Raw genomic sequence first — 26,743 nt, 5'->3', positions numbered from 1 at the left:
TTGTCACAGACAGTGGATTGTGTCCGGTTATAACCAAAGACGCATGTTTTAGTTTATTAACTCTATAAAGCATATAAAAAAAATCAGAATCTAACTGAGATCATCAAAGTTTCTGTCATTGGCCATAATGTGGCAGTCGCAGGTGCCCCAGGCTGCACAGGGAACCAGCTCTCCCAGCCAACCTGCGTGGCTGTCGGCAGGTTTCTGCTCTGGAGCCTGGAGACGCCCAGGCTGCCCGCTGCCCAGTCAGTCCTAATCAAAGCCTGACTGAAGCAGGAGGGTACAACAAGAAGAACGCTGGAACCTATTCAGAGTCACCGCACCAGGGCTCGGCATCCAAAGAGAAAACCTAAAACCTCCACATGATTATCTCCACCTGGACACCACAGAACACAGCAGTTCAGCTGCATTCCTTGATTACTGGGCACGGTGACTTGTGAGTTTTCTTGCATTCCCTTGGCGAGCAGAACATGTGGTCAGCTCGACCCTCAACTACCACACATTAAGCAGGCAAACTACTCACCCTATAAACGTATACTGCGGGGGAGCCTGTTTAGATTTCCCAAGAATTCGGATGTCACAGATAGCGGCTTCGGTCGAGTCCCGAGGAATGAACTTTATACACAGTCTCCTTTTTCGGAAAGCCTGCTCCTCTGTGGACAAAACGAGCAATGAGTCAGCGGCCCATCTCCTGACTCTGATCCACCTTCCAGGTGAAAGCCCGGATTCCTCTGTGAACGTCTCTGGAGCTCTGATCACCCAGCCCGCTCCTGCAAGCGGACTGACCTTGCTCGTCTGAACAAAAACTATGTTAACACAATAGCGGTTCTAAATACAAACACACCGAAGCTTCAAAGAAGTAACCCAAATGCACAAGCTTAGCTATTTTTTTGCTACTGGCCACAAGGTTGCATTGACTTTACCTCTTGTACAACTAAACAAGTTTTGCATTATTAGTAACAAATCATATTTAATATATTACAGAAATGAATATTAATTGGCTCTTCCCATTCCCCAACCCTTGGAGACATGTATAAATATAAACTCTGTATATATACACACACACCATATCTTTCATTACATACCGAGACTGATATAACCAGCATTACTTTCTATCTTGGTAATGAAAACTCAAAGGATTTAAGCACTGAGCTGTAGAGGCAGAGACAGGATACAGTAAAAGAGAGAACTCGGAAAACGCTGATCCAGTTGGGAACGCGTGAATCATTAATATTAGATAACCGCTATCTACTCATACTCATCCAAAATAAATACATAAATAAATAAATCCCACATAACGAAAGGCATCACTCATGCTCAGATAAACAATGACTCATGATTCCCTCCTTGCTCCCTCCAGGGAAAAATATGTTTATTTTATCCCAAAAGATTCTCATAAATTAGCCGAATTCGTGCTATAAAATATTCAGCATCTCAAGCAAAGCTGTCTTCAGGGAATAAGCACCATTTTGTCTGAGGTAGTCAAAACAGAACAAAATGAAATAAATAAACAGGCTCGTGATGTTACATTTCTAGGAAAATGCTTGCTTACGTGTATCCACCGTCTCCTGAATAGGAATGAAGCCCACTGGCAGGGTGTCTTTTATATCAATCAGCTTCATGTCGACCAGCACATTACCCAAATGGCTCTTAAAAAAGGAAAAAATAGCATGTCAGCAAGAACCCAGGGCTTTCTGCAATGGTTTTTGGACTCCCCTAAAAATGTCTTCTATGGGTTTGACATCTTTCAGAAGGTAGAAAACATTCCTTGTAAAATCTCGGTGAAAATCTTTTTACAGACACTGATTGGGGTTAACTGCCTTACATCTGACAAAGTAGGGGACAGCTGGGCTAGGTCTTTTATATCGTCTGCAGACAAATACGGGTCCTTCAGTTACCGTGAAGACATTCAGGGACGCTCACGAGCGATAAGAAGATAAGGTGATGGCCTATCATGGTTATGGTCTAAGCGTATGATGCAGGGCATGGTTCTGGATTTTAAACGGACACGTCGGCGATAGCCCTCTTGTCCCAGCTCTTTCAGACTGGCAGAAATCCCACATGGAGCAGGAGGAAAAGCACCGTCGGGCTGCCGGACGGTTCGGAAGAGCCCCGCCGTACGGCGCTCCTGGGCCCACTGCTTAAAACCCCCGGCATCGGCCAACGCCTCAAGCTTTGTTCTCGTCTCAAACAGTCTGCCTACCTGCTTTTTATTCATTAGGGTTTCATTTCTGCAATAATAAATTGCAATAATCCGCAGCATTCTGCAAGGAAGCGAAACAACTTAGCCATGACATGACGAGTTCGAAGCTCTGGATTCCGCTGTGTGTGTTATGTGGCAGTCATTACCATTAAAACCATTTTTTATTCATAGTTTTTATTCAGACTTAAGGCGGAATACGGATGAATGTTATTACTATGCATGAAACCATTTTTTTAAGCAACACAAGAAGAAAGATTTCTCCCATCAGGACCTGACAAAGGGCCATCTACCTCCAACCTAGAGTATGATAAATCACAAACTGTTTTCTTCCTACCACATAATTCAGTGGCTAATTTTGCAGAATCTGTTTTTGTCATAGATAATTACAGCAGGAGCAATATTGACTGGCAGACAAAATAGCTTTTGTTGATGGTACTGTCATGTTTTATTTGTATCAAAGTCCTTAAACTGGTATGGACGCTCATTTTAAAATGATACAGAGACACAAGAGAAATGGCAATTGTGTGATACATACTAAAACTCTGCAGCTCAGATCGACCTCTCTCGGCACGCCGCACTTAAGTGTTTTCAAGGATGAGAAGATTTAGCAGCACATCAAGCTCTCAACACTCATTATTCAATGACTCCACACCTCCACCACATTCCCTATAAATACAAGAACTTCAATTCTGTAACAATTCGAAACCCAGATATCATATTGACGAAAGCGCTTAAAAAAAAATTCAATCCATTTCGCCACTAACATTGCTGACACTCAAGCGCAGGTAGGTATTGTTTTCTTTCCTCTACAAAACAACCAATGACCAGATTCAGTGAAAACTCCCCCAACAACAACAGGGCAGGTATAGGCCAACAGGAAGCCGTCAGGAGGTGCTGCATTTGGAATTGGGGATTGGAGATTTGCAGTAAGCGCCAGAGTTTTAATTCAGGCCTAATAAGGGAGGACAGAAAAAAATGCAAAAGCATAATTTTGCATTTTTCCAATAAACCAGGTTGGCATAAAGCCATCAGATCGATCTTCTGAAAGACTTGAGTACTGAAACACTCAGAGAGGAGGACAGTCGCCACAGGTTTGTGTCTTCAGTGCAGAAGCTCTGCCAAGCACAGACCCTCCCCATTGTGTTGTCCAGGTTTCCAGTCTATCACACCAATTCAGCTTCAGTTAGGAGGAATCTGATTCCCTATAACAGCAACAGGGCTGTGACGTTCCACAATCCAGGAAAGAGGGTCACAGTTTAAGGAGGATATGTAGCGACTGAATTTATCCTAACGGGAGGAGGATTCCAAGGGAAAAAGAAGTGAGAATTACGGATTATGCTGCAATGCGGAACATGGAAAGCCACCTTCATAAGTAAAGGACGCTGGGCTTTTCCGAGATGGGACAGGTGACAGGGCCATGTGCAGCACTGTGCCAGAGCCCGTCACACACGAGGCACTGGGGAGAAAAAACTTTTCAGGTGGAGCTCAACTTGCAACACATCGTATTATATTATTCTGAGAACTGTTCTACAGTTCAGAGAGGAGAAGGTTGATCCCCCCCTGTTTTAACAATTCCACATCAGAAAAAAAGCCGAGTTGCAATGTTAAGCTCTAGGCTAAAGGACATTCTGATGATCCTCTGGTATTTTATTTAGCTTGCATCGTCTTAGTCATAGTGCACTAAATCTGACCTTGGTTTTTCCTAAAAGGCGCTGAACGAAGTTATGGCCCAACAGCCCCCGCAGAGAAAAGGCATGTTCCTTGAAGGGTTAAAATGTGCCAAGATTTCCACCAGCTTGCAGCTTTTCCAGCTTTGCAATGAGGGATGTATGCTAATGACTGAAGAGCCCCAGTGTGAAAGCAGGTCCAGATGTCCCCTGTAACGCTGACACCGTGTGATAAAATGAATTTAAAGTTCTAACATGTCTGTCATGCTCATTAGCCCAAGGGGCTCATTTTCGCCCTCCGCACAGCACTTCCCTGGAACGATCAGCAAACCGAGATGTGATCTTAAAATAACATCATGCTTCCTGCCATCCGGAGCCCCACCCCCACTGGAAGAGCGAGGGAGCAGAGGAAAACGAAGACCCGGAGAGGAGGGGTCGACTCTTAATCGATAATTACAGCTTGGACTGAGTCTAAGTTCGGAACGAGCGATTTCCCCATACGATGAGGATGTCTTGTACATTACTGCAGACCAAAGAGTGAAAAAAGAATCAGGGCTGTTCCATCTCCTGCCAATCATACAGACCTCTGAGCTGATGTTCAGGAACTGTTGGGGTTTCATGTTTTGGCATGCACCACACACACGGCCCCAGAAGCACTCCGATTACTGCCCACACACAAGACTCCCAGCACAACGAGAACAAAAGACACTCTGTCCTACACGTCGGTTACACGTTTGAAGTGTCGTTTCTGATAACGCGGGACTTTAATGTTCAACGTTCTCTTTTTTGCCCCCCCCCCCCAGTCAGACGGAATCTTTGAAGAAACGCTGGGAGGGGTCCCAACAGTCGACAGGGCGCAGGTTTAAAATGGAAAAGACCAAAAGAAGAAACAGTTTGTCAATTTTGTTTTCCCCCCATGAATAACCACAATGGCAACCCACTGGGGAAAACTGTACGTGTGTGAGCCGGACAATGGCTCTGGTTTACCCGTGCCCAGGAAGACCAGCGCGGCAGCCGCAGAACCCGGTGCACTCAACCCATCTCATGAGAAGCCTGCGGTTTCCAAACCGGACTGCCAGGCTTCAGAGCGCCCTGCTGCCCGGGCCTGTGGACACACCCAGGCCCCGGGTCCGCTGCGAAACCAGGCCCGACCGCCCCACAAGAGGCCGAGGCCTTCGCTCAAAGCTTCCAAGCAGACGCACGGTGGTACTTACGTTTTCTTTGGAGAACGCTCTGGTGAAACAGAGATACCGTGTGACCTTGGATTTGAATAAGCCGTCCTTCCACAGGTCGGCGTCTAAGCCATCTGTTGTTTGTGAAATCTGTGAAAAACAAGGAGGAAAGTGCATGTGTGAGGTGGGATAAAAGTTAATGTATGTGCAGTGTGTGTGTGTGCGCTTTCTTCCTTGCATATTTTACTTAATTAACGCTTGCCTGGGCTCTCGCAGCATCTCATTAGTTCCCTGCACCAGGTACGAGAGAGCTCCAACTCCAAAAAGGGAGCTAAAAATATCGTCTCGGGAGACTACGGTGATTAAAGACAGCCTGACAAAGATCTGGTCTAACGAGGAGAGTGAAACTTTTTTTTCTTTTTTTTTTTGCGAATGCTCCATGAAAGGGTGATGGGACTCGCCGAGGTGGGAGGGGGTGGGGGGGAGCATCCTGGTTGAATAAAAAAACAAAAACGGCAGCAAACGAAGCTGTTCATTAGCGTGTTCGTTAAGGTTTTGCACTCCGTTTGATGTATTCCTACCCCAATGGCACGTGAAATTTTACATGCATTAAGGAAAAAAAAATACTGACGTTGCTATTCTCCTGCATCAGCCATAGGTGTTGAAATGGCAGGCATCCTGAAAAACATGTACAAACATATCCGAGTTCTGATGCGGGGGGCGGAAGGGTGATACTGTGATCAGCACGAAGGGTTTTTCATCAAATGTTAAATGAGACATTCCAAGTGAAATGCAAATTGTTTCCTTTATCTGAAAAGCAGCTACTCCAACCGCTGGCTTAATTCTTGTGGAAAGAACCAAGCATAAAAAAAGAGCTTAGACGTGGCTCTTTTGACAACAATAAGGAAAAAGACAAAATCTTCTACACTTAAAAACAATACTGACGAACTATGGTTTGGCCTGGCACAACAGCTGTGAGCACGACAAGATCTGCTGGGCGCAGGGCCTGCTGCAATGCTTCCATGACCACTTACTCAGTGCTATCAAGCAAACGGCCAGAGCCCACATTCTAGACAGACACTATACAGCAGCAGGTTTTTCTGGCAGTTCAGCAGTCTGCTCAGAGCCACACACTGCTCTGACGCTGGACAGCTAATCCAAAGCCACACACCGGTCTCTGCGCCGGTGCTGGACAGCTAATCCAGAGCCACACCGGTCTCTGCGCCGGTGCTGGACAGCTAATCCAGAGCCACAACCCACACTGGTCATAGAGAGAGAGGGGATGCGAGGACAGTGCACCAGTACTCAAGCAAGCAGTACCCACTCTCATTCACAGATGCACAACTGCGCCCACAGCTCTTTACAAGACACGGCTTCGGGAGAGCGGTCACACAAACTTCACAGCTGGCCAAGACGCTTCAGCTCGTACACTGAAGCTCTGCTTTGGTGTGAAAAAGTTCAGCAGCCTTTTGCAGAAAAACACAGAGTATTTTCAGTATTGAAGGCAGCAGCTTCCAGAAGAACACATTTTTGCTGACAAAAAAGGATGTAGAGCGGAAACAAATGTTGATTAAATTATCATCAAAACGCTGTCATGGGAAACAAGAGATCTATTTTAATTATTCGCTCCCGAACCTTTGGGAGGAAAGAGAAGCTGCATGCTGCAAGACTCCTGCCTGGAACTGTCCGGCCGACAAGAATGATGAACGGCCTGAAAAAACCCTTCATGATTAGGGGAGGCGAACAAGTTTAGGAAAATCATGCAAACCGGGGAGAGCAGACACCTCCAATCCTCAGAACAGTCCCTGGAGGAGCCATCCATCAACCCCCCCGGTTTCTTACAAGACAAACAGTCCTGGGCACTTTTTCCAGGTCAGTAGACACCACAACCTGTCAAAGCAAACAAAGGGATTGTTCTCCGAGAAGCAAAGTCAAGCCGGGGATTAATAAGGGCAGCGCGCGCGCACTCCGGACGGGAGCAATACCCCAGCGCTCCTGCTGCCGGACAGGCGGGCCGGCTGGGCGATGCGCCATGAATGAAACATGGGGGCCGCGGGCAGGGGGCGCCGGGAGAGAGCAGCAGTGGGCGGGTGTGCGGGCTGCCTGCGTGGCACGATCGCCTCCTGTTTGCACCATTCCCAGGGAAGGAATAATCCCAGTATATCATTTTGGTTTAGGCTGCTTAGTTCAGGCATTAATTTCTGCTTAACACAGTTCATTGGAAGGTTAAAAAAAAAAGAAACAGCTGAAAGGAAATCAACGACCTAATGGAAAAGAGGGGATTCGTGTGAAAGCTCTCTCCCAGTGGTGCCAGCAGACAAACACTCCATTGCTGCCCCCCGATCGCGCCCGTGGAACAACAGGCCTTGAGGAAGAAGCCATTCGGACAACGGGGTTAATCCAGAAGCGACCTGGGCGACAAGCACCACACTCAGATCCTTTCTTCCCTCCGCAGACCGGGGAGCCCTGCCTGGGCTGGGAGACCTGCTCCCCCACAAGGAAAAGGGGACCCCTGCAGCCCCCCCGATGAGAAAGTCTTATCGAAGGTCTGTAAACAGCACCGCCAAGCAGGAATAGTGGAATGGTGAAAAGTTACAAGCAGGAAGTTCCACGCGGCACCAGATTACAAACGAAGTGCCATTTCTCCTCCTAGTGTAAGTGTGACTGATGCGCTCTGTCTCGGCATGCTTGTAAGTGTTTGATGTTGGGCGAGAACAGTAGCTTAAGAACAGCAGAGAATCCCAGCGGAGCCGTTTGATGTGCTGGGCTCCTTGTGTAGGAGCAGCTTCCTGCATTAAAAACCGCTACTGCAAGAAAAGGAAGGCAAAGGAGTTAATCGCTCTCATCTTCTCCGGATTAAAGGGGGATCTATGAACATCATAATCAAACTGTGGCTGCCGACAAACTCCACAGCAACGGAACACAACTTTGAATGATCCGGACGGGATAATTAACCACGGATGGGAGCCTTCTGCGGTAAATGCCTCTTTGGCTACCTCTCGCAACGGACAGAAGGAGTCCCCTTTAAGCCACGAGAAGTCTGACCCCTACACCTCTGAGGAGCAGGAAAGAAAAAAAAACAGCGAAAGGATCAAAGTGCTGCAATAAACTGGAGCAGCAGGAAATGAAAAAGCGCCCCACTCCGAGAGGAGCTGGGCTTGTCACAGACTTGTGACCCAATCCAATCCAGACGGGCCCACCCACACAAGCCGTCCCCGAGATCCAAACCCGTATTCAAATAAAAGAGACAGTTTAACAACCTGAAAATGAAAAAAGAAACACGCACATAAAAACAATCTTTGGCTTAACACAGAATAAAAAGCAATTAAATTGTTGTTTTTTTTCCCCCCTTAACTCTCTCAAAGGACGCAGATCTGTTTTTCATCAAAAGGGTTTCTCAGAGCCAGTGTTTTGCTACATCTGTTTGTTTTCTGAATGCCCCCAAATGTTTTTCAAACAGCTTGGTCTTCTTCAGAACGCCAGCCCTGACACAATTCCGTTTTAGAAACCGCCGTCTGACACCAACTACGCCAGTCCCTTCTGTGTGATTAACACGTTCCCAATGTAGCCAAGTCCTTCAATTAGAGAGCATTTTTCTTGCAATTGGTAATCTTATTAGACACAGCACACACGATGTCAGGATTTGTCTCCTACTCTGTAGAATTTCATTTATTTCTGTACTCTAATTCCTGCACTCTCATTTACTCCGAACGCACCCTCAAGCACGAAAGCAAGACGAAGATGAACTTGTAAGAGTTTTTAAAAAATTTTAAGCCAGCGACACAATAACAGAAGATAAGAGCAGGGGAGCTCAATCGCCAGGCCAGCTGCGAAGGAGCACAGGGATGTTAATCTCATGCAGAAGAGTAAAAGTGGGCTATGGGGACTGTCAGGTGAGTGGGACTGCATATCAGATCTCAAATCTGAAGACCAGTCTTGCTGGAGATATTATTTTCGGCCTGGGCAGAAACAGTGACCTTTCTACCTAATGATCATCTGTGGCTAATATCATTAGAAATGCTACCTCTATAAATTAGTTCTGATGCTGTTTCACTTCTTGAGGACTAAAACAAATCGAAAACCCACAAAATATTACACACGTTTATCTGGCGTTATTGACTTTTCGACACTACTCGAAGTCCACTAAAGAAAGCACACAGGTGCACGTACACTGCCCCCATTTAAATCGGTCGTACGCTAGTTTTTTTCCCCAAGGACAACCCTCCCGACAATGTGCATCAGGATATTTTCCACCAGGGATTCAGACACTTAACTTCTCAGAGGATTGACCGGCTCTCCCAAAACCAGGGTGCATTATGGGGAATTCCACACACTGAAGGTGCCGTTTCGGGCACGTTGGGCCTTGCAAACATCCTGACTTGCCAACTTCCTGATGTACAGGATCCACACCCTGTCTCGGAGGTGGCCAGCCCTATCCAGCTCCCTGCAACACTGCACCGGCTCTCAGGGCTGCGTTCTGATCCGCTGGGGTTCAAACCCAGGTGCCCTGCAGGCACGCAGCCGCAGAGTCAGTAACCACTTCATGCACCACTTGCGATATCCATCAAGGATCGAATCTGCAAAAGGATTCTTTCAGAGACGGTCGCCAAGACCCATGACTCGGGCGCCGTCATCTCGGCCTGGGACAGCGGGAGACAGCCTTGGAGGCCCCGACACACGCAGCGGAGGCTGCCGGCGTACGCGGGAGACTCTGGGACTCGGGAGCATCACCACGATGGCGACACAGCCGGGCCCCCTCCACCATTCTCCCAGCACCGACAGGTCCGCCCTACCTCCTTCTGACTTGTCACGCAGTCGAAATCCGGCTTGCAGGTACCCAAGGTGTGCGGAAAGAAATAGGCCAGAGAGAGCAAGGGGGACAGAGAAATGGATAGAGAGGGAGAGGGAGAAAGAGCTAAGAGCCCATTCCACGCTGTATGCTATTTTCTGTTTGTTTTGCACCTTGTTAAACCCACAGCCAACTCCGAGCATCACGGCCTCCTGTTCCCAGGGGCCGTCGCAGCAGCTGCCCTACTTTTCCCCGCAGTTAATTGCAGGAACTTGTTGAAGCGCCGTGCAACAGGGCACTTCTTGTTCCTGACGGGGAAACTAAATTGTTAAAAAGCAGCTGGAGCCCAAGCGCCAAGCATCATGGGTAATCGCCACACAGTTTGGTAAGTAATTAGCCCTGGGTGAAGCTGGCAGTCTATCACAATCAATCAGAGGGCTCCGCAAATCCTGGTTAATGGGAATTAAAAAACAAATCTTTAACTCAGAGGCAGGACGTATTGACTGACAGAAAACAAACCTCTGTGCAGTAATTCTGTTCATAATTGCACTCGTGTTGTCTGAGGGCTGCAGTGTCCGAGACATCAGTGTTTTTCTTGACATGGAAGAACTGGGAAGTCCGGCATGCGAGAAGATTTTCACTTCCTACTATTTAAAACATTTGCAGCAAAAAGAAGAACAAGAAGAGCTGCCTGATTATTTGTATGAGTTTCACTTCTAAAACGCAGGCGCCTATCCCATCCACAAAAGGGTTTTTTGGGGTGATTTGGCAGAAGTAATACGTTACTTGGCGAGCAAGCCTTCTGATCTTTTTAACGCACCTGTTTTGTTGACAAACCTGGTCAGAGTTTCAGGCCCCCATGAGATTTTCTCCGTCCCTGGCCCCAGATACAGATCTTCTCATTTCGCACTGAGCAAGAGAAACAAGAGAAGAAGCAGGACTCACGACATCGTAGCCCGTGGGCGCACGGTTCCGGGACGCCACCACTCCCACGCCGGTGATCGGGTCCAGGGGCAGCTCGGGCAGGGCGTCGGACAGGTCTCGGACCTCGGGCATCTCGGAGGGGCTCTGGAACACAGGGAGGACAGTCAGCGCCAGGCGGCTGCAGCGCTGGGAATGGGCTCCAAGGGCACCGGAGTTGAGAAGGTGCCCTTACTGCCGAGGGCACCACTGCCAATCTGCACTGGACCTCCAGATATACAGGGCACCAACCACGCACTTCTCATGGGGATAGAAAAGGTTAGTGCAGCTGGAAAACAACTACGCAGCGAGACCAAAGCAAACTACAAAAAGCAGAGAAGAAAGAAATGATACAAATGCTGGGATCCAACCAGCTATGCAGGAAAAAAATGGCAAAACGCTTCCATTTTAATTGGCAAGAGACAGAAAGGGATCTAAATTGTGTTACATTACTTTAAGAGAAAAATCAAACTGCCCTAGTTTCCCCACCCCCCCCTCCCTTTTTTTTAATCCTTAGAATTTCAAAAGAGAATTTTTTTTCCCTCCTTATAATTATACTCTTGCTATCCCAGATCCCACTGGCTTTAAAACGCGCCATTGAAAGTCGAACAAAAACCTCATTTTTAATTGTTTGTAATATGTTGGAATTAATTATTTCTTATTGTTAAAGTTTTACAAAGGAGGCTTTGATGGCTCTTGAATAGCTCCAATTTAAGATAATATCTCGCGAACAGCGAACACCACAATCCCTTCCCCACAAAGAGAGCAGCAGCTGGAGAACAAAATCTTCAGAAACTGGCCGTAGTCCACAGCCAAACCGATGCACTCTCTCCAAAAACAAAATTCACGCATGCCGATTCCAAGAAAACTGCCCGGTTAATTAAAATATCCTCATCTGCCACCGAGCCGCGGCCCCACGGACAAGTCAGATCCCGAGTCTGGCCCAGATTTCTGGGGCACCAGCTCTGCTTGGGGGAATCCCAGGAAAGAGCGAGGGGGTGTTTTTCCATGATGCAGCTGCTGCCGTGTTTTTGCAGTCATGAGGGGAATGCGCCCTGCGCCCCGGGAGCCGGGCCTAGCCGGGAAAGCGGATCCGATGCCTTCCTCTCATCCGTCAGACTTTGGAAAGGCTACATCTGGGCCGCCAGGAATGGAAGAAGATGCTGTCAAAATCAAGTATGGACGTGCAGCGCAGTGCTGCGCTGGGCACTGCCAGCAAGAAGTTACACCGCGTCTCGGAGGTGGCCAGCCCAATCCGTCTGCCTACAACACCTCCCCAATTCTTAGGGCTTCATTCCCATCATTTGTGCAAACACATCGCTTTGCTGGATCCATCCAAAGCAGCACCTTGACTGCACACTGCATTAAAAGAGGGCTGATCTATGAGACCTGCTGAACTGCATCTCACCACCAGACCGGGGCTCTCCACCCATGACAGCGCAGACGGACACCCACTGTAGCAGCTGACCTTCTCGAAATTTATTCGAGAAATTCAAATTCTCCACGATCCGTTTTTCCACCTGAACCAGTTCGAAAGCAGGTATAAACAATACATTGCTTCCCCCCCCCCGACTCAAGAAGCACATTGCAGCAAGAACATTTCCACCAGAATCACAGAACTGGGCTGGAGAATGAAGTTTTAGGAGTGCAGGTCAAAATGACTAAAACCCAAACCCAGCCCAGTGCCTCATGCTCTCAGTTGTAAATGCACTTCCAGTTCCCTTGAGCCCATGCGCTCCGGCTGAGTTTCACTGTTGGCCCTGAAGAGGTCCGTCGGCTTGCCCGCGCTGTTGTAAACCTGTCAACGTGGGATGTGTCTTTCCCCAGGAATGTACCTGATCGCTCTTGTCCGCACCAGCTCCAGAGCTGCCACTGCCTCTCTGTGACGTGGTGGCCAAAACCGCGCACGGTATTCTACATGAAGCAACGTCCAATTCTAACACAACATCCCTTGATCTAAATTCGACTTTTAACTGCGCATTATGACATTCTCTTTGCTTTTGAACTGCTTTCCCACAGTGACATATTAGAGGTAAATAATGCATCAACGTAAACACCTACAGTTTTTTTCCTGCGTCTTCTTCACACCTTTCATCTTGTATTTGTAGTTTTAGTACCTGCATGTACCACTCTGCACTTACAGAGTGTGCATTAAATGTTATCTGCAAGTTTAAATAAATATTGTTTAATTTCCTCTGCTGCTTCAACAGTGATTGCTAATCCTCCTTCTTAGGTAGAATTTTGTTGATTAGTTGACTAACTATACAAGACTCTACATCGCTGATCTAAGTGAGGAAGAGTAGGAACCCTGATACAGATCCCTGTGGTATTCTACTTATAACTTACCCACCCTCCTGGAGCATTCAAACCTTATCTCTACCGCTCAACCAGTTTACAATCCAAATACAAAGCACCACTCTGAATGTCTACCACCTGCAACCTGAGAAACCCAATATACAGTATTATATCATACACTCAGAGCAGCTAATATCATCTAAAGCAAAACTAACCAATTCTGCCATTACCATCACTTGCTCTGTAGTGGAAGACTTTTTTTAGAATTTCGTGGTTCAGTTTTGTCACTCTCTTTCACGGATGGACGCTACATTAGTAATTTTCTGGTCAGTGGGTATTACCCATGCCTTGGCCCACAGCTGGGAGAGCTTTGCTAACGATCTATGAAAAAACATCTTGTTTCCTTAAGTATGAAGGGTAGATTGACTGCATTTGTTAAGCAAAGCTGGGCGAGAACAGCTAACCTGTTCGTGCTGCTTAGGGCGAGACAGGTTTTGGTTTTTGCTTCACTCCGAAAAATTGAACAAAAACAGAAAAAAGCAAATAACTGACAAAACACGATGAGCTATTTATAACCCAGGAAGAGAGTCGAACGGTCCTGTTTTCTGGCAGCTGCTGTGTCCTGTGCATCGGTACAGAAAAGTCCAAACTTACTTTTGCTTTACAGTCAAGAACGTATATGTGATCATGAGAGTAATATGAGTAAGTACCACTAGAGCTGTATCTGTGTGTGATACCATGCGTGCTTTTGATCACACCAAAACAAAATGATACTTTGTGTTGAAGATACTTTGTGTTGCTTTCCTACAGCCACTCTGAATTCTTGCCTATACTTGAGGAGTTGTGATTTCAATCCAATAATCCTTTTCCTGACAGATAACCATCATGTGAACAAGTTACTATATCCACTCTGAGACACTCCAGTTTTGTAGGTGTGGGTTTCCTGTAGATACCAATAAAACATAAAAGCAGCAGGAAACTGACATGTTGGTCTTAAAATTAAACTGCAGTACATAATAGCAACTGCATTACTTAAGTTTCCTTGCTTTAAAAAAGATTTTTAAACTACTGACTGTTTTAGCTCTGGTAGGCTCTTGTGCTGGTGCTGTGATTGATATGTCAAAGGTTACAGATGTAGTGTTGACGTCAGCGATAATCACAATAATAAAATGTGCACTGTAAAACACGGGTCATAAAGTGATCAGGAGGTGCAAAAATATCCTACATGGACAAAGCTCACGCCTTCTAGTCTGATAGCTCAAGTAATATGTAATATGAGGTACTTGCAAATCCCTCGTCCAGCACATGGAAGGATTGCTACTGCAGGCACAGCCTAGCAATGCAAACGCTGCTGTTCACACTGGAGAGAAAAACAAATATGCCAATGGTATTTAACGGATCTGGATGGTCATCAGGCTCGTGTTTAACATTCAAGTCAGTTAGTCCTTCAGGGTCTGCTCAGACTGGGCCAGCGTTTCTTTTCCACCCTTTTAAAAAAGGGAAACTGTGGAGCTGCGTGTAACAAGTGCATACTCTTAATCCGGGTCGTGGAGAGACCGGACAGGGAAAGGAACAAGTCGGATATTTCCCTCCCGTTTCGCTGCATCCAGGCATCCGAAACAAGAAGCTCACAAACTGGGAAGGGTTCTCGGGCAGCCAAGCGACGGGGCCCCCCTGCCTGGCCTCTCTCTCCAGGTCCCTGCTCCCAGGGCCTGTCCGGACCAGGCTCGACCCGCACCGACACAGCATGGGAACCGCTGGGTGAGTCTGGAACAGGCTGCCCAACCGTGTTGTCGACACGGATAACCCGGCTTCCTTCAGGAAATGGATCAATCCGTTCCTGTTAGGCTGCATGACGACAGAGGAGAAGTTGCCTGCTCTCAGGGGACAGGACTGGGCAGAGCCTCTTTTGAGCACCCGGAGACTGTTACCCTATAAATGAATTCACCTGGGTAATTAATAGCTCTGGCGCAATAAGGACCAGAAGACTGGTAACCCATGGGAAAGGATGGAATTCTTGGAATCTGGACCCTTATAGGAAGATAACCTGCCCAGCAGTAAGAAAATCCAAACCAATTAGACGCAACAACTGTTTATCAGTTCATCTACATACTGTATACGATACGATAACACTTTGTCTGATTTCTCAGAAATTTGCTTTGCATCTAAGCAGCTATGTTTTAGACACACGTTCAACAAAAATGTATTTACAGTACAAGTGCACATTACATAAAAGACATCAGCCCCTACAATCACTAGGCACCACTCCTACAGGAATCCACAGAGCTCACCACAAGCCGTGAGTGTACTCGCCCACAATCACCCCGAGCCCCTGTAATCACACTTTATCCCTTCATTGCACACAGATGTATATACTGTACACACTGTCATACTTAATACAAACACACTGTATCCTGCCACCATTTTAAATAACCCATCTTTAATAAAACAAAATTGTAGGGCAACAATTCATGGCTAATAAAACACATTATTAGGTGAATAAGTGTTTAATTCAGTCCCCCTGTATCAAAGCAAATTGACAGTTGGCTGCTTGACAATGCAACTAAAAAAAGTATTACACTCCTAAAAAAGGAAAGCACCCTATTGCAGCAAGTCCACTTCCAAAACACAGGTCCAATTCATTGCTTCTGTCTCAGAAGAGGAACTTCCCTTTGAATCCATATAACATTAAGAAACCCGTAGCTGAACATCTAAAAGGACCTTAAAAAGCAGGCCTACAGGCTTCAGTTGAATGTGCTCTAACTGCAGAGACCCAGAGGCACACAGGCCTACACGTGCACCCTTTCAAGAAAAGGATGCAGCACAAGGTTCTCCGTTTGCCTTCTGCCCTCTCATTTCAAAGCAATAGCATATTCAAGTCTATCCAAACAAGCCAGCAACAGCTACAGTTTTCCAACAGCAGTACTTCAAAAGACATGGGGCCCTGCATTAACAAATGACAGGCAAGCCCAGTACAAATGTGTGGCAATCCTATATTTGCTGAGAAATCCACTAAATGGAACCTATTTTTTTCCATGCCTGTCTGAAGTACATCTAGTTTAATGTATGCAGTCCTGGTAAGAAAATTAGTGACTTCGCAGAGCTTTCCTCTGTGTATTATTAAATTAGGTTTAAAGTATTTTTGCAGAGTAAATGACACAGTTATTGCATTCAATCTCAATGTTTACTGAATTTATTGTAATTAGATTTATTGAATTTAGAGGATTTACTGTGGCAGGAATTCTCTGTTTAGAAAAGTTAGTTGGAAGAGTTATTAAAGAAACCAAGGACTACAAATTAGCTTACAGGAAGAGAGTGTTTTTTTCATTTATTCTCCTCCTAATCAATCTGACTTTACCCGAATGCGATATGCAGCTCTGCTGCAAACCGGCTTTCATTGAAAAATGCATGTTCAGATGTGCAATCCGAGGACTCAGTGCTGATGATAAACTCACCTTACAAACTTTACTCTGAACACTCAGTCATTTAAAATGATCTACAGTACCAGATAAAAATACTGAATACCTACACAGAATATGGACTACGCAGTCAGTAACACCTTGACACAAGTCCTCCAGTTTGGAAACTTCCAGTCCTTGCAAGGACATCCGACAATGTACGCATGTCCACCTCAAATACATACAAAGACCTGATAAATCCACAGTCTCGATGTACAATGTGCTAAAAATGCTAACGTTAACAGTTTCGCAATGACACAGTATTGTACCGAGGAACTTCTAAGGAACTCTAAAAACCTGACTTGCTCCGTCGCATTTTGGCACAAATTTCAAGCGAATTCACAAACTGGAAGATAAGCTGTGCAGCAGTAAGAAAAGTGCAACATCCCTGTGGCAAGAGTGTCTCTCCTACACAGTTCAGCAAAAGGTGGTGCCAATCCTGGTCATCATTAAAAGCCCAGAGCAATATGTCCTTTAATTTACATGAAGATAAACCCTGAATGGGTCAAATCTCAAAAATGGATCAAAAGCACAATCCTGTGGTTTCTTACTGCTGCTTGCTTGGGTTCAAGAACAAACCAGATGAAACTGTTCAGCACCTGACGGAGTTACGCTGGCACTGCTTTGAATGGATGGCAAGACCTTTTATTTGAAGGAGACAAACGCTCTTGACCTGTCAGAAGAAATGACGAGCAGACAATGCCGTGGAAAAAGGTCCCTTCTGCGTCATTTGTGTTAAGAAATGAGCATTAAATGCCATCAACATTAAAATCCAAAGCCCCCCTCAAACACCTGGAGTTCGGTCAAGGAAAAACACGTGCAAAACTCAATATGTGAAACAATAAGTTTTAGTAAATGTTTCATATACTATATATTCAAGAAGATAAAAGAGCTAATAAGCTGTACTGACAAAAACGTGTCACGAATTGTGTTTTTTTTTTCATTTAATGTTAAACACTCTTGTATTTCTTAACACACAATATAAAGAATTTTCACAACAACGATTTCCAACACATAAAACAGGCTGTGTTCTGGGTGTTTAGTTAGTAGGTTAACCGTATAATTTACATTTAACCACACTGCCTCAAAATTTCAATGAGTGACCCAACTCTTAACTGCAGGGTAAACAAACCATAAAAATAATGAATGGGCGAAATCTTTGCAACTTATTATTATAAGAGTGAACACTTCTGACTTCTGGTTATCAAACTTTTTTTTTGTTTGTTTCACAGCAACATTTAGAAGGACATTTAGGATAATTTAATTTATCCTAGTAGGACTCGTGCTCTACGTTGTCTCTAGAAACATGGATTTAACACAGACGACTTTAGGGGATGAATAATTCGCACCCCCTCATTCGTTTTTTAAAACTTGAAATAAAAGCTTTATCCTACATTATTACAAAGGAGACCGCTAGATGTATAACTCTTATATCTTTTATCTCTTAGTTTAGAAGTTAAAGCCGTTTTGCCCATGCAGATCCTGTAACTAGTCGATACACTTAAGACGGTTCCTTGCGAATACAACACAAAAAGAATAATATAACACTGTCATCGTAATATATTACTACTACAATACTCTTTTAACATCCCATAAAAGGCAAGAAAAAAGGCAACCCTGATCAAATCTTGTAAAATAGAGAATCGTGAACTACGGGCATCGGACCGGGGTTCATGTAGGATTTAGTAAACCTTTCAACAATATAAGAAAGGCCCCCCCCGCTGGCCTACTGAAAACAAATATTTTAAAAGACGAGATGATCTCGGATTTATGTTAGTTTTAAGTCTTCTTTACATATTCGCAACTTAACTGTTAATCGCGGCACCTCGTCCCTCGTCCTTCTCAGACAAAAGCAGCTTTTCATTGCCAGAGGAGCTGTGAGACAGAAGAAGCCTCGGACTCGCCTACAGGCCGCAACGAGGAGAGGTAACGGGGAGGGCGGCTTGCAGGGAAAAGCCAACCCCCGCTAGAGGAGGATAGAAGCAGGGAGGCAGCAGCAGCAGCAGGAAAAGCAGTTACTCATCGTCAGTTTCTTACCCCGTGAAGTCAACAATTTAATCTCACAAGAACAAGCTCTGATTTATTTTTTTTTTACTGATTCTTCGTTTTTCCTCTTCTCCCTCCTTCCCCGACTCACGGCCGCAGATCCTTCATCCCTTCCGGGATTGTTAATCCCGATTTTTGTTTCTTTTTAGAAATCATTAACAATTAAAGAGGCTCCTATCGAAACAGCTGATATTTAGGAGTTACTGAGAGAGACCCCTGCTTTGCAGACGCGGAACTACTGCCTTTTCCCTCCCGAACATGAATCAAAAGAAAAAGATTATCAGTCACATTTCTGCAGCTCGGACCAGTGAAAAATATTAAAACGGGAGTGGGACCTCAGAAATTATATTGGAAGGTGAACAACAAAAATAATCTTAATAATAATATACACATCCATTTTTTGTGTTCAGTTATTACTAGTACATAAATTAAGAGTGTACATTACATATTCAGAATGCACATCTTATGTTTTAATAAAAGAATTGTTATCCTGTCATGCTTGTCATAGATTGTTATTTATAGATATAAATGAGACATTCAAATAAAATTACCCACCCACAAATGCCATTAAAAAGCACCTTTATTAATGGATTATACAATTGACAGAATACACCTTCTCCAATGCAGTCGACACACAAATGCTGATTTTAAGGTCTGTGTGACCTGTAGATTTTCTTGTTTTTCAAGGGGTCTGTCGTGTTTACTTCACACAATATAACACTTGAACAGTGACGGACAGGCCGACAGACACAATGTGTCAGTCTGCAGTCCTAATGAGCCTCAAGTTCCAGTGAGTGACAAACAGAGACACAGCTAGTGAGGTGACATCACTTCACCTCCACATCGGCAGCATCACAATAAGGGGAGTGATGTTTTGAGAGCATCTTTGCACCATGGGTACACCCTGCAATTCTAGTGCAACTCATTGTTTGGAAGCATATGCCAGTTAGAGCTATCTGACCACTACACAACTCAAGTGCACTGCAATCCAGACTTCAGGGTGATGGGAATGAGACATTGCTTTACTGAAGTGCAGGACAGGTTTATCCCAAAGAAATGGATTTGACTGACTTACACAAGGCCTCAAACTAGGTTTCTGGACAGCCTGGGCATTTTCTGTTTGTTCCTACATAGCTGCCAACTGCCTAATTGAGCTCCAGGAATTTTTCAGCATGGATATATATAAATATGACACTTCTTTCCAAACTCAAAAGGATGCTACATAGGTCTAAAACCTAAAGACAGGCAGATCACATGCCAACTATTTTTAAACGCATGATAAATATTTCCATTTAAAAAAAATATTATGTTTATTTAGCCATTAAGTGAATTGAGACCTTAATTACACCACTCTCTCTAAAAAAGACCCTGTGACCTTAATCCTGGACTGTTATTTAAGAATGGGAATGATCAATATTTAACATTTAATATTGCTGATAAAAACTTCTTCTGCTTGTATGTAAAATTTAAGTTCCTGTTGCAACCAGAGCCCAGCCAGTTCATTCTTTATCAAGAGCTGGGGAACTTGTTCTAGAGCTTGCACTGAGATCCCCCAGAGTGTCCAGCTGAACAAACATCTCTGAGCTCTGCAAGCATGTTTCCAGATGGGCCCCATGTCTGTTGAGTGTAAAAGTATGACTTGTTCTCAGACACCACAAACATCCTACAAGGGCTGCCCTTAAACTTTAACAGCTCAGGAAGATGAAGAGGCGTAGTGAGCTCCTTCACCACAAAATAAAAATCAAAAAGGAAAGAAAAGAAAACTGAGAGAGAAAAAAAACTGTGCCCGTTAAGGCAGGGCTGGGAGTTTTCGTAGACTGACAGAAAAGATCTGTGTTGAGTTCTTGTTATGGGGTGTCATGTCTGGAGAGGTCTAGTGATGTTATCAAGGCTTGGGCCCATTTGAAAATGCCAACGTGGAGCTGTGATCAATAGATCTATAGCAATGCACCCTTTGAAATTGGGTCAGTGATCTGATGGTACACCACACTGGAATAAGCCAGGAGCTCCTGGAGAGAGTCATTTGAAAGAGGGCCAAGAAACTTTTAGTGAATAAACCTTGTGCTAGCTGTTATACTTTATACTTTATTCCTGGGAAGATACAGTAAAGATAGACTTTTAAATGCCCCAGACCAGAGATAAGTCTTCTCTTAGAAACCCCTGTTAAAGACAGCAGCAGCAGTTCATGTAAAAAAAAATAAGTGCAGTGAATACAGGAAGTTTATAAACAGATTAATAAAAATATTCCTGTTAGAAAGATACATTAGCTCATCCTGGCACTAAAGTAAGACCCACGTGGTTCACCAGTATTGTAACTGAAAGACTTTCGTAAATACATCATGTGCCCCAGCAGCTAAAAGCACCAATTTGAGATGAAGGTGAATGAAAACATTTGATTTACCTCATGAAACATTAAATCTTGATGTGAAGTAATGCATTCACACAAAGTAATCTATCTAAACCTTGAATCCCGTTGTGCTGACTGATAGAAGGATTTTAAATAAAATCAATAGAGGAAGAACAGTGGAATCTGGAAATTTGTGGTTGTTACAGCTGCAGAACAAGACTGACATGCTTGCATAAATCATTTTGTGATGATCTCAACAAGACTCGGTTGGTTGGTAATATAATAAACAGCCTGACACTGGTAATCTGGATAGAACATTGCGGTGCCATTTATACCTAATCCCCCGCAGGAGAGAAATTCCTGCCCTGCTTCGTTCATTTATCCCCTGTCAAGGCATCACAGGACCCGAGCTCCTCAGGATTTAAAGGTACAGTTTCCAAAACCCTCTAAGAAAAACGTTACAACCCCTGCGTGCTCATTCAGTGTTCCTCTTCTGAAATTTCCCTGCGTCAGGCAGCTCGTTGGGCAGAGCTCTCTGATCTCCCCAGGCCTGTGCTGTGCCTCTGCCCTCTCTCTGCCATGGCGTTCCATAACTGTGGAGACTCCACGATTTCCCTTCGCTGCCCTACACCGCACTGTGCTTTTACACCGGTACGCCACAGGCTCTCCTCACCTGGGGTAGCAGACATTTCCCGGCTGCTCCTCACTTCCTGTGAGCCTGGGGATCGGCAGGAGAGCCGAGGGGGGGGGAGTGGAGCTGCGATTTCACTGATACGCTCGTGTTCATCTCTGTTGCTCGGGCGATGACGAGGTCTGACTGGATCGTTTCAAAGGGGGGTTGAGGAAGACGCTGTGGACGACGAGGGAGAAAACTGCTTTTGGCAGGGAGCTGAATGGGTTTGTCAACGCTCCAGTCCCCCCGGATTCGATCTGCTGGGGATCAAAGAGGAAGGACGGAAGCTGTGGAAGTTAGTGTGGTCGGACACGGCCTGTGGGGTCTGCTCTTCCTGATTTGACTCTCAGGCTTTATCTTTGACCCGCAATCCAGCATCTCACCCTTCCTTTCAGCAGTTTGAGCGGCCTGCCTCTCATCAACTGCTTGGTGATGGTCAAGGCCCAGATTCTCTTCTTTCTTAGAAAGGGCAGGGTTATTAGTACTGAAAGCAGTAAAATGATGTCAAAGGCTTAATGAAGGCCAAGGGACACTCTGCCACCTTTTCTTGTTAGCAGAATTAACAGACTCGCTCTCTAAAGCAGGAGACGCAGTACCAAGGTGTCCCCAGAGAACTGGTTTTCTTCTGTGTTAAGTGACAAGAAATATCAGAGCTGCAATGCTAAATGCTTAATGATTGTATTGAGAATATAGTCAGATTTGTATTCTTTTCTGGAGTTTTCTTGTTAACAATTAATGATTTCCTGCTTAAGTGCGTGTCTCCAGTGTATTGCGTCCTGTCGCCCTGCCATGGAGACTTTAGCAGCTTTTCATTTCTTCTTGCTCCGGCGTTGATGCTCTCCCACTTTTTTTTTCACACAGCCAACCTCTTGCTAACTAGAAGGAAACTAGAAAAAAAAAAACACTGTCTGATTCCGCCACCGGAAATCTAGCATTTGCTTTCAGAAAGTGGTGAAAGAGCTGAGCTTACATCATGAAAGTGGAGGAGCTACTGCTACAGGCATAAAGGTGTAAGAAGGCACCAGTCGACACTTTGTCATGACAGCGGCAGAGCTGAATTCCCCAGGGGGGTTGTGCTGTGCTGAAACACCCGTCCAGTCCTGGTCTGGGACGAGAGCAGTTCTGGATGGGACATCCTGCCTTGGGCTGAGTTACCCCACTGTTGGTTGCACTCTGTAACTAACTCATGGTTAAATCCCAGCCTCCGATCACGAACACACAGACTTAATCACCCTCGTATTGCGCAGGTTAAATCCAAAACATGGAGCAGACTTCCCGTCTCACGTTCATGGATCCTGATGGGGGATCCCGGCTTGGGCACACTGGTTTTTATGTGACCACGTCTGCAAATCTGATAGATAGATACTTTATTGTCCACTGCTGTGGAAATTTGTCTTTGGCATCTCCCACAGAAGTACAAAACACACAAGCAAAACATAAGAGTCACACTAAATCACATGAAATCCCGACAACAGTATGTGATAAATAAATAGGGAGTGGGGGGACTACATTTACACACCTTCATGGAGTAGTTTCTGTCTTCCTGATGGGAGTGTTATGAATTGTGGGTGTGTGATCCTTGCCACTCTGAGAAATGTATTGTAAAGACGAAATGTAATGATTTTTTTTCCAGTCTCAGAATGGCACCTGGACACATAATAGCTGCGTCTACGTTTTAATCAGTAAATAATCTGGTAAAGGTGTTACAGTGGGCATATAACCCAAAGCTAAAGCCGTGAGCCTCTGTTTCGTGTTGGTGAAACAGTGCTGGCCAGCACAAATGAGCTCAAGGCATCCCTTCCAGTCTTAATAGGATTACTGTCATCTCCCCTGCTGCAGCTCCGAGTCCTTATTCCACGAAGGATACCATTAGAGAGCACCGTGGGATTGCCTGGAGAGGCTGTCCCACAGGGAAGGCTCTGGGAAAACTGACTCACATTGTGGGTTTGGGAAGCGCCACAGGCAACCAGCTCCTCTCCCCCTCCCTGGGGCAGACGTGTCCACAAGTGAAGGCTTCCAGGCTCGCTAAGATCAGGTTAACGTGGGGCAGAGCCCAGAGGGGCACAGCGAGATACGAGCTACAGAAAAGCCGCGGAAAGCAGGGCGCGCAGTGTGAGAAATACACCGTGTTTTTGGGCCATGGTGAATGTTCATGAAGGCGAAGCTGATGCAGTCAGATTCCTGTGAAAAGTATTGTCGAGGCTCCATCGATTCCCCCCAGAAAATTGAGAGCTGCATTTAAAAAGGGGATGATTTCTTATAAACCTATCTGGCTGGTGCTTTCAGCTAAAGCCATTTACAGAGGATACAATCTGGGAAAGGTGTTTCCTGCTGTTCATGGATGGCATCTACACGACCGATCACTGGACTAGAGGAGTTTTGGTGGGGTGGTTGTAATGATGGGAATGAGTTTTCAGCAGTGAATTAGTAGAATACAGTGTTTTCCATTTCTGCTGTCCGCTGCTCTGAGTGTTTTTACATTCGTTATCAGAATAAAAGACGGAATCCTTGGAATGCTGTGGAGGTGTTTCATTATCATTGTGTATATTTAGGTGATAAAGAGAAAAAATGGTGAATCTGAAGGATGTCATGAATTGGCAGCTTCAGCTTCAGGAGGAGGATTTGGCCAAATGTTATCCCAGCTGATAAAAGAGATTCACAGGGGACATAAAATGTCAGAAATGTTCCTTTTGTTTAAAGAATGTCTTGCTACGGAAAAGGTTGTGAAACACTTGCTGAGAAATTCATTGATGTCAACATCACACCCCACCTCTAAAGTCTGTTTGCATTCATCAGCCAAAAGGTATTTTTTAATCTCAGGCTGACTCAGATGCCAAAGATTGGGCAATTGAGCATTTGTATAAATATGCAATAACCATTCTACATGCTGTATAGTGGTGCCTGCACAAATTGTGTGCAGAAACACTTCATTCAGAGGCTGAGCTCACCCTTAATTACAGCACAATTCCCTGGCTTTGAAGGAATATTTAACATACCTCTTCCTGAGTTGTCAGGTTTCCTTAGGAACACAAGAAAGATCACAAACAACAGGAGACTGTTTAGGCCTTCTAGTTCATTCTGTTGCTAGTAGCTAATTGATCTAAGGATTTCTTCCAGTCATTTTGTTACACATACTGTATGTTCCTGATTTCCTTGTATACATTACTTTAAAACTGATATCTAAATTTGGTGGTTTGTAGATTTTTCTTAACAGTATGCCCTTTGAATGTCTTCTATAAGTCTGCCCCATACAGTTTCTGAGATTCTTGACCCTCTAAAATTTATGTCCTGTGCCATTCTGATGTATAGCACTGCTTCTCCTTCATTCTTCCTGTCTCTGTGGGACGCTGTGTATCCACTAATGCTGTCTTCGCCATCTCTCCATTTCCATGATTTCAGTTAAATCCACTTATATGCTAAAGTTGCCCCACAGATCCCTGATCTTAACTCTACAGCTTGAATTAATTATTTTACAGGTTATTGTTACTTTTCTGATATTTGTTCATGAAATTTTAAATATGTCATCATCTATACCACGCCATCTTGTCCAACCAAACTGAAGGACAGCCTGGAAACTGGGTAAAAAGTGGACAATGAGATATTGAGATGAAAGCTTCCAGTGGATTTCTTCTCAACCTGCAAGAAGATGGTTCCTGTGGCCATTTGACTCAGAAGAGGCTGACAAAAACCGACAGGATCACACCTGAGAGCTGGAATGTTCCTCACGTCATCGTTACACCAACAACGTTTATCTCAACCAACCTGCTGCAACCGCAGTGGTGAGTTCATTGGCTCCTGTTGCCAATAAAATGTTTCTCCTGCATTGTTTAATAACCTTCCAATTGCTGTAGGCCGTGCACAAAAATAGCTTTTCTTTCCGTGTGATTTGAGAAGGTCATACAGCATGTTTTCTAATTTACTGACATCCAGTCCTGGGACTTCCTCGAAAATGGAGATTTTCCCTCATCACGTGGAGCAGTAATATTCTCGTCTCGACCAGGGAAATCGGGAAGTGTAGACCCCTCTCCTGCCCGTGAACCCATTACAGAAGGCAGTGCTGAAATCTGTGGGTCTCTTTTCAAATATGATTTTTTTTTTCCTGACTGGATATAAAGAATCCCAGCATCCCTCTGAAAGGTTATAATAACTTTTCAGAAAAAAAGCCCAACCTAATGCACCCAAAGGATCGCAGAAAGAGCAGAAATCTAATATCCATGTTTTTCAGCGAGTAATTAAAGGTCAGTGTGGGTTAGCTCCTGTGCAGCCTTCACCACGGAATCCCTCTAGATTCCCCTGAAGCTCCCTTTCTCTCTCCACCCCTCTCCCTCTGTCTCCCTTCCTCTCCACCTGCAGTGCGCTGGCTTTGCCAAACACCATTAAACACTTCTTTTATACCATCTGTTTTCTTGGCACTAGAACACCCTGCTCTGAAACTGCTCCGAAATCTTTCCACTAGCAGCTAAACTCTGCGCCATAGGATTTACCAGAGCCCTGCCACTCACTGACTTTGAAATACTGCTTTGGTCTGATGTCTTCGATGCCGAAGAGAATTAAAAAAAGATCCTTTTTTTCCCCCCAAACCCCAGAACTTAAGGGACTGCAGTCATTCAGGGTGGTTTCTGGGAACAGCTGAGGAGGCGGGTTTGCATACTTGCCCCTGGTGTGAGCTACAGCGCCCCCTGCTGGGGAAACCAAAGCGGATGGCCGCGTCGCCAGAGAACGATGCCGTCATCGGCAACCTCGTGATACTTACAGCTGGGCGGTCGGTGAGCGAGCGAATCCGGCTTGATGGGCAGCTGCCAGCTCTCGGCTGCTCTCCCCTCGTCTCCGTTCGAACCCCAGCCCGGGCACCCGCGGGGCGCCCCCGCCGAGGCCGGACCTTGGCGAGCGGCCCCCTCCCGCCCGCTGGGGGAGCTGAGCCGCTCCGCGCGGCTGCGCCTCGCTGCCCCGGTGCAGTTGTGTGCCAGTTGTGCCTTCCGATTGCTGTGAATGCCACCATCTGGAGTGCCACGTGGACATCATAATCTTTTCTTAATTACATTAGCAGCGCAATCAGTTACTGCATTACAAGGCCGGCGAAGAGCTTTTAAATCTTGGAGGAAATCATAAATAATTGCACTAAGTACCCAGCGC

The 26,743-nt window shown here is 45.3% G+C and overlaps 1 protein-coding gene across 3 annotated transcripts in view; it reads right to left on the bottom strand.

Moving 5' to 3' along the window:
* Positions 1-18,860, bottom strand: part of mvb12ba (multivesicular body subunit 12Ba) — a 61,719-nt gene extending 42,859 nt beyond the window's left edge. For 2 of the 3 annotated variants that reach the window (XM_088940526.1, XM_088940527.1), the window contains exons 1-5: positions 18,582-18,860; positions 10,777-10,899; positions 5,085-5,192; positions 1,553-1,649; positions 524-653 (exon numbers count right to left, since the gene is read on the bottom strand). In XM_088940526.1, coding sequence (XP_088796652.1) covers positions 524-653; positions 1,553-1,649; positions 5,085-5,192; positions 10,777-10,887 — 446 coding nt within the window. In that variant the 5' untranslated portion in view covers positions 10,888-10,899; positions 18,582-18,860. Of the gene's footprint in view, positions 1-523; positions 654-1,552; positions 1,650-5,084; positions 5,193-10,776; positions 10,900-18,354; positions 18,409-18,581 lie in introns of those variants that run through there. The other variant, XM_088940528.1, reaches the window with a different exon arrangement.
* Positions 18,861-26,743: the final 7,883 nt, after the last annotated feature.

This window comes from Atractosteus spatula, chromosome 23 (genome assembly GCF_055471065.1).
Source record: "Atractosteus spatula isolate fAtrSpa1 chromosome 23, fAtrSpa1.hap1, whole genome shotgun sequence".
NCBI classification, from domain to species: domain Eukaryota; kingdom Metazoa; phylum Chordata; class Actinopteri; order Semionotiformes; family Lepisosteidae; genus Atractosteus; species Atractosteus spatula.
The sequence above is the reverse complement of the archived record's forward strand: the minus strand, read 5'-3'. Positions and strand labels throughout refer to the sequence as shown.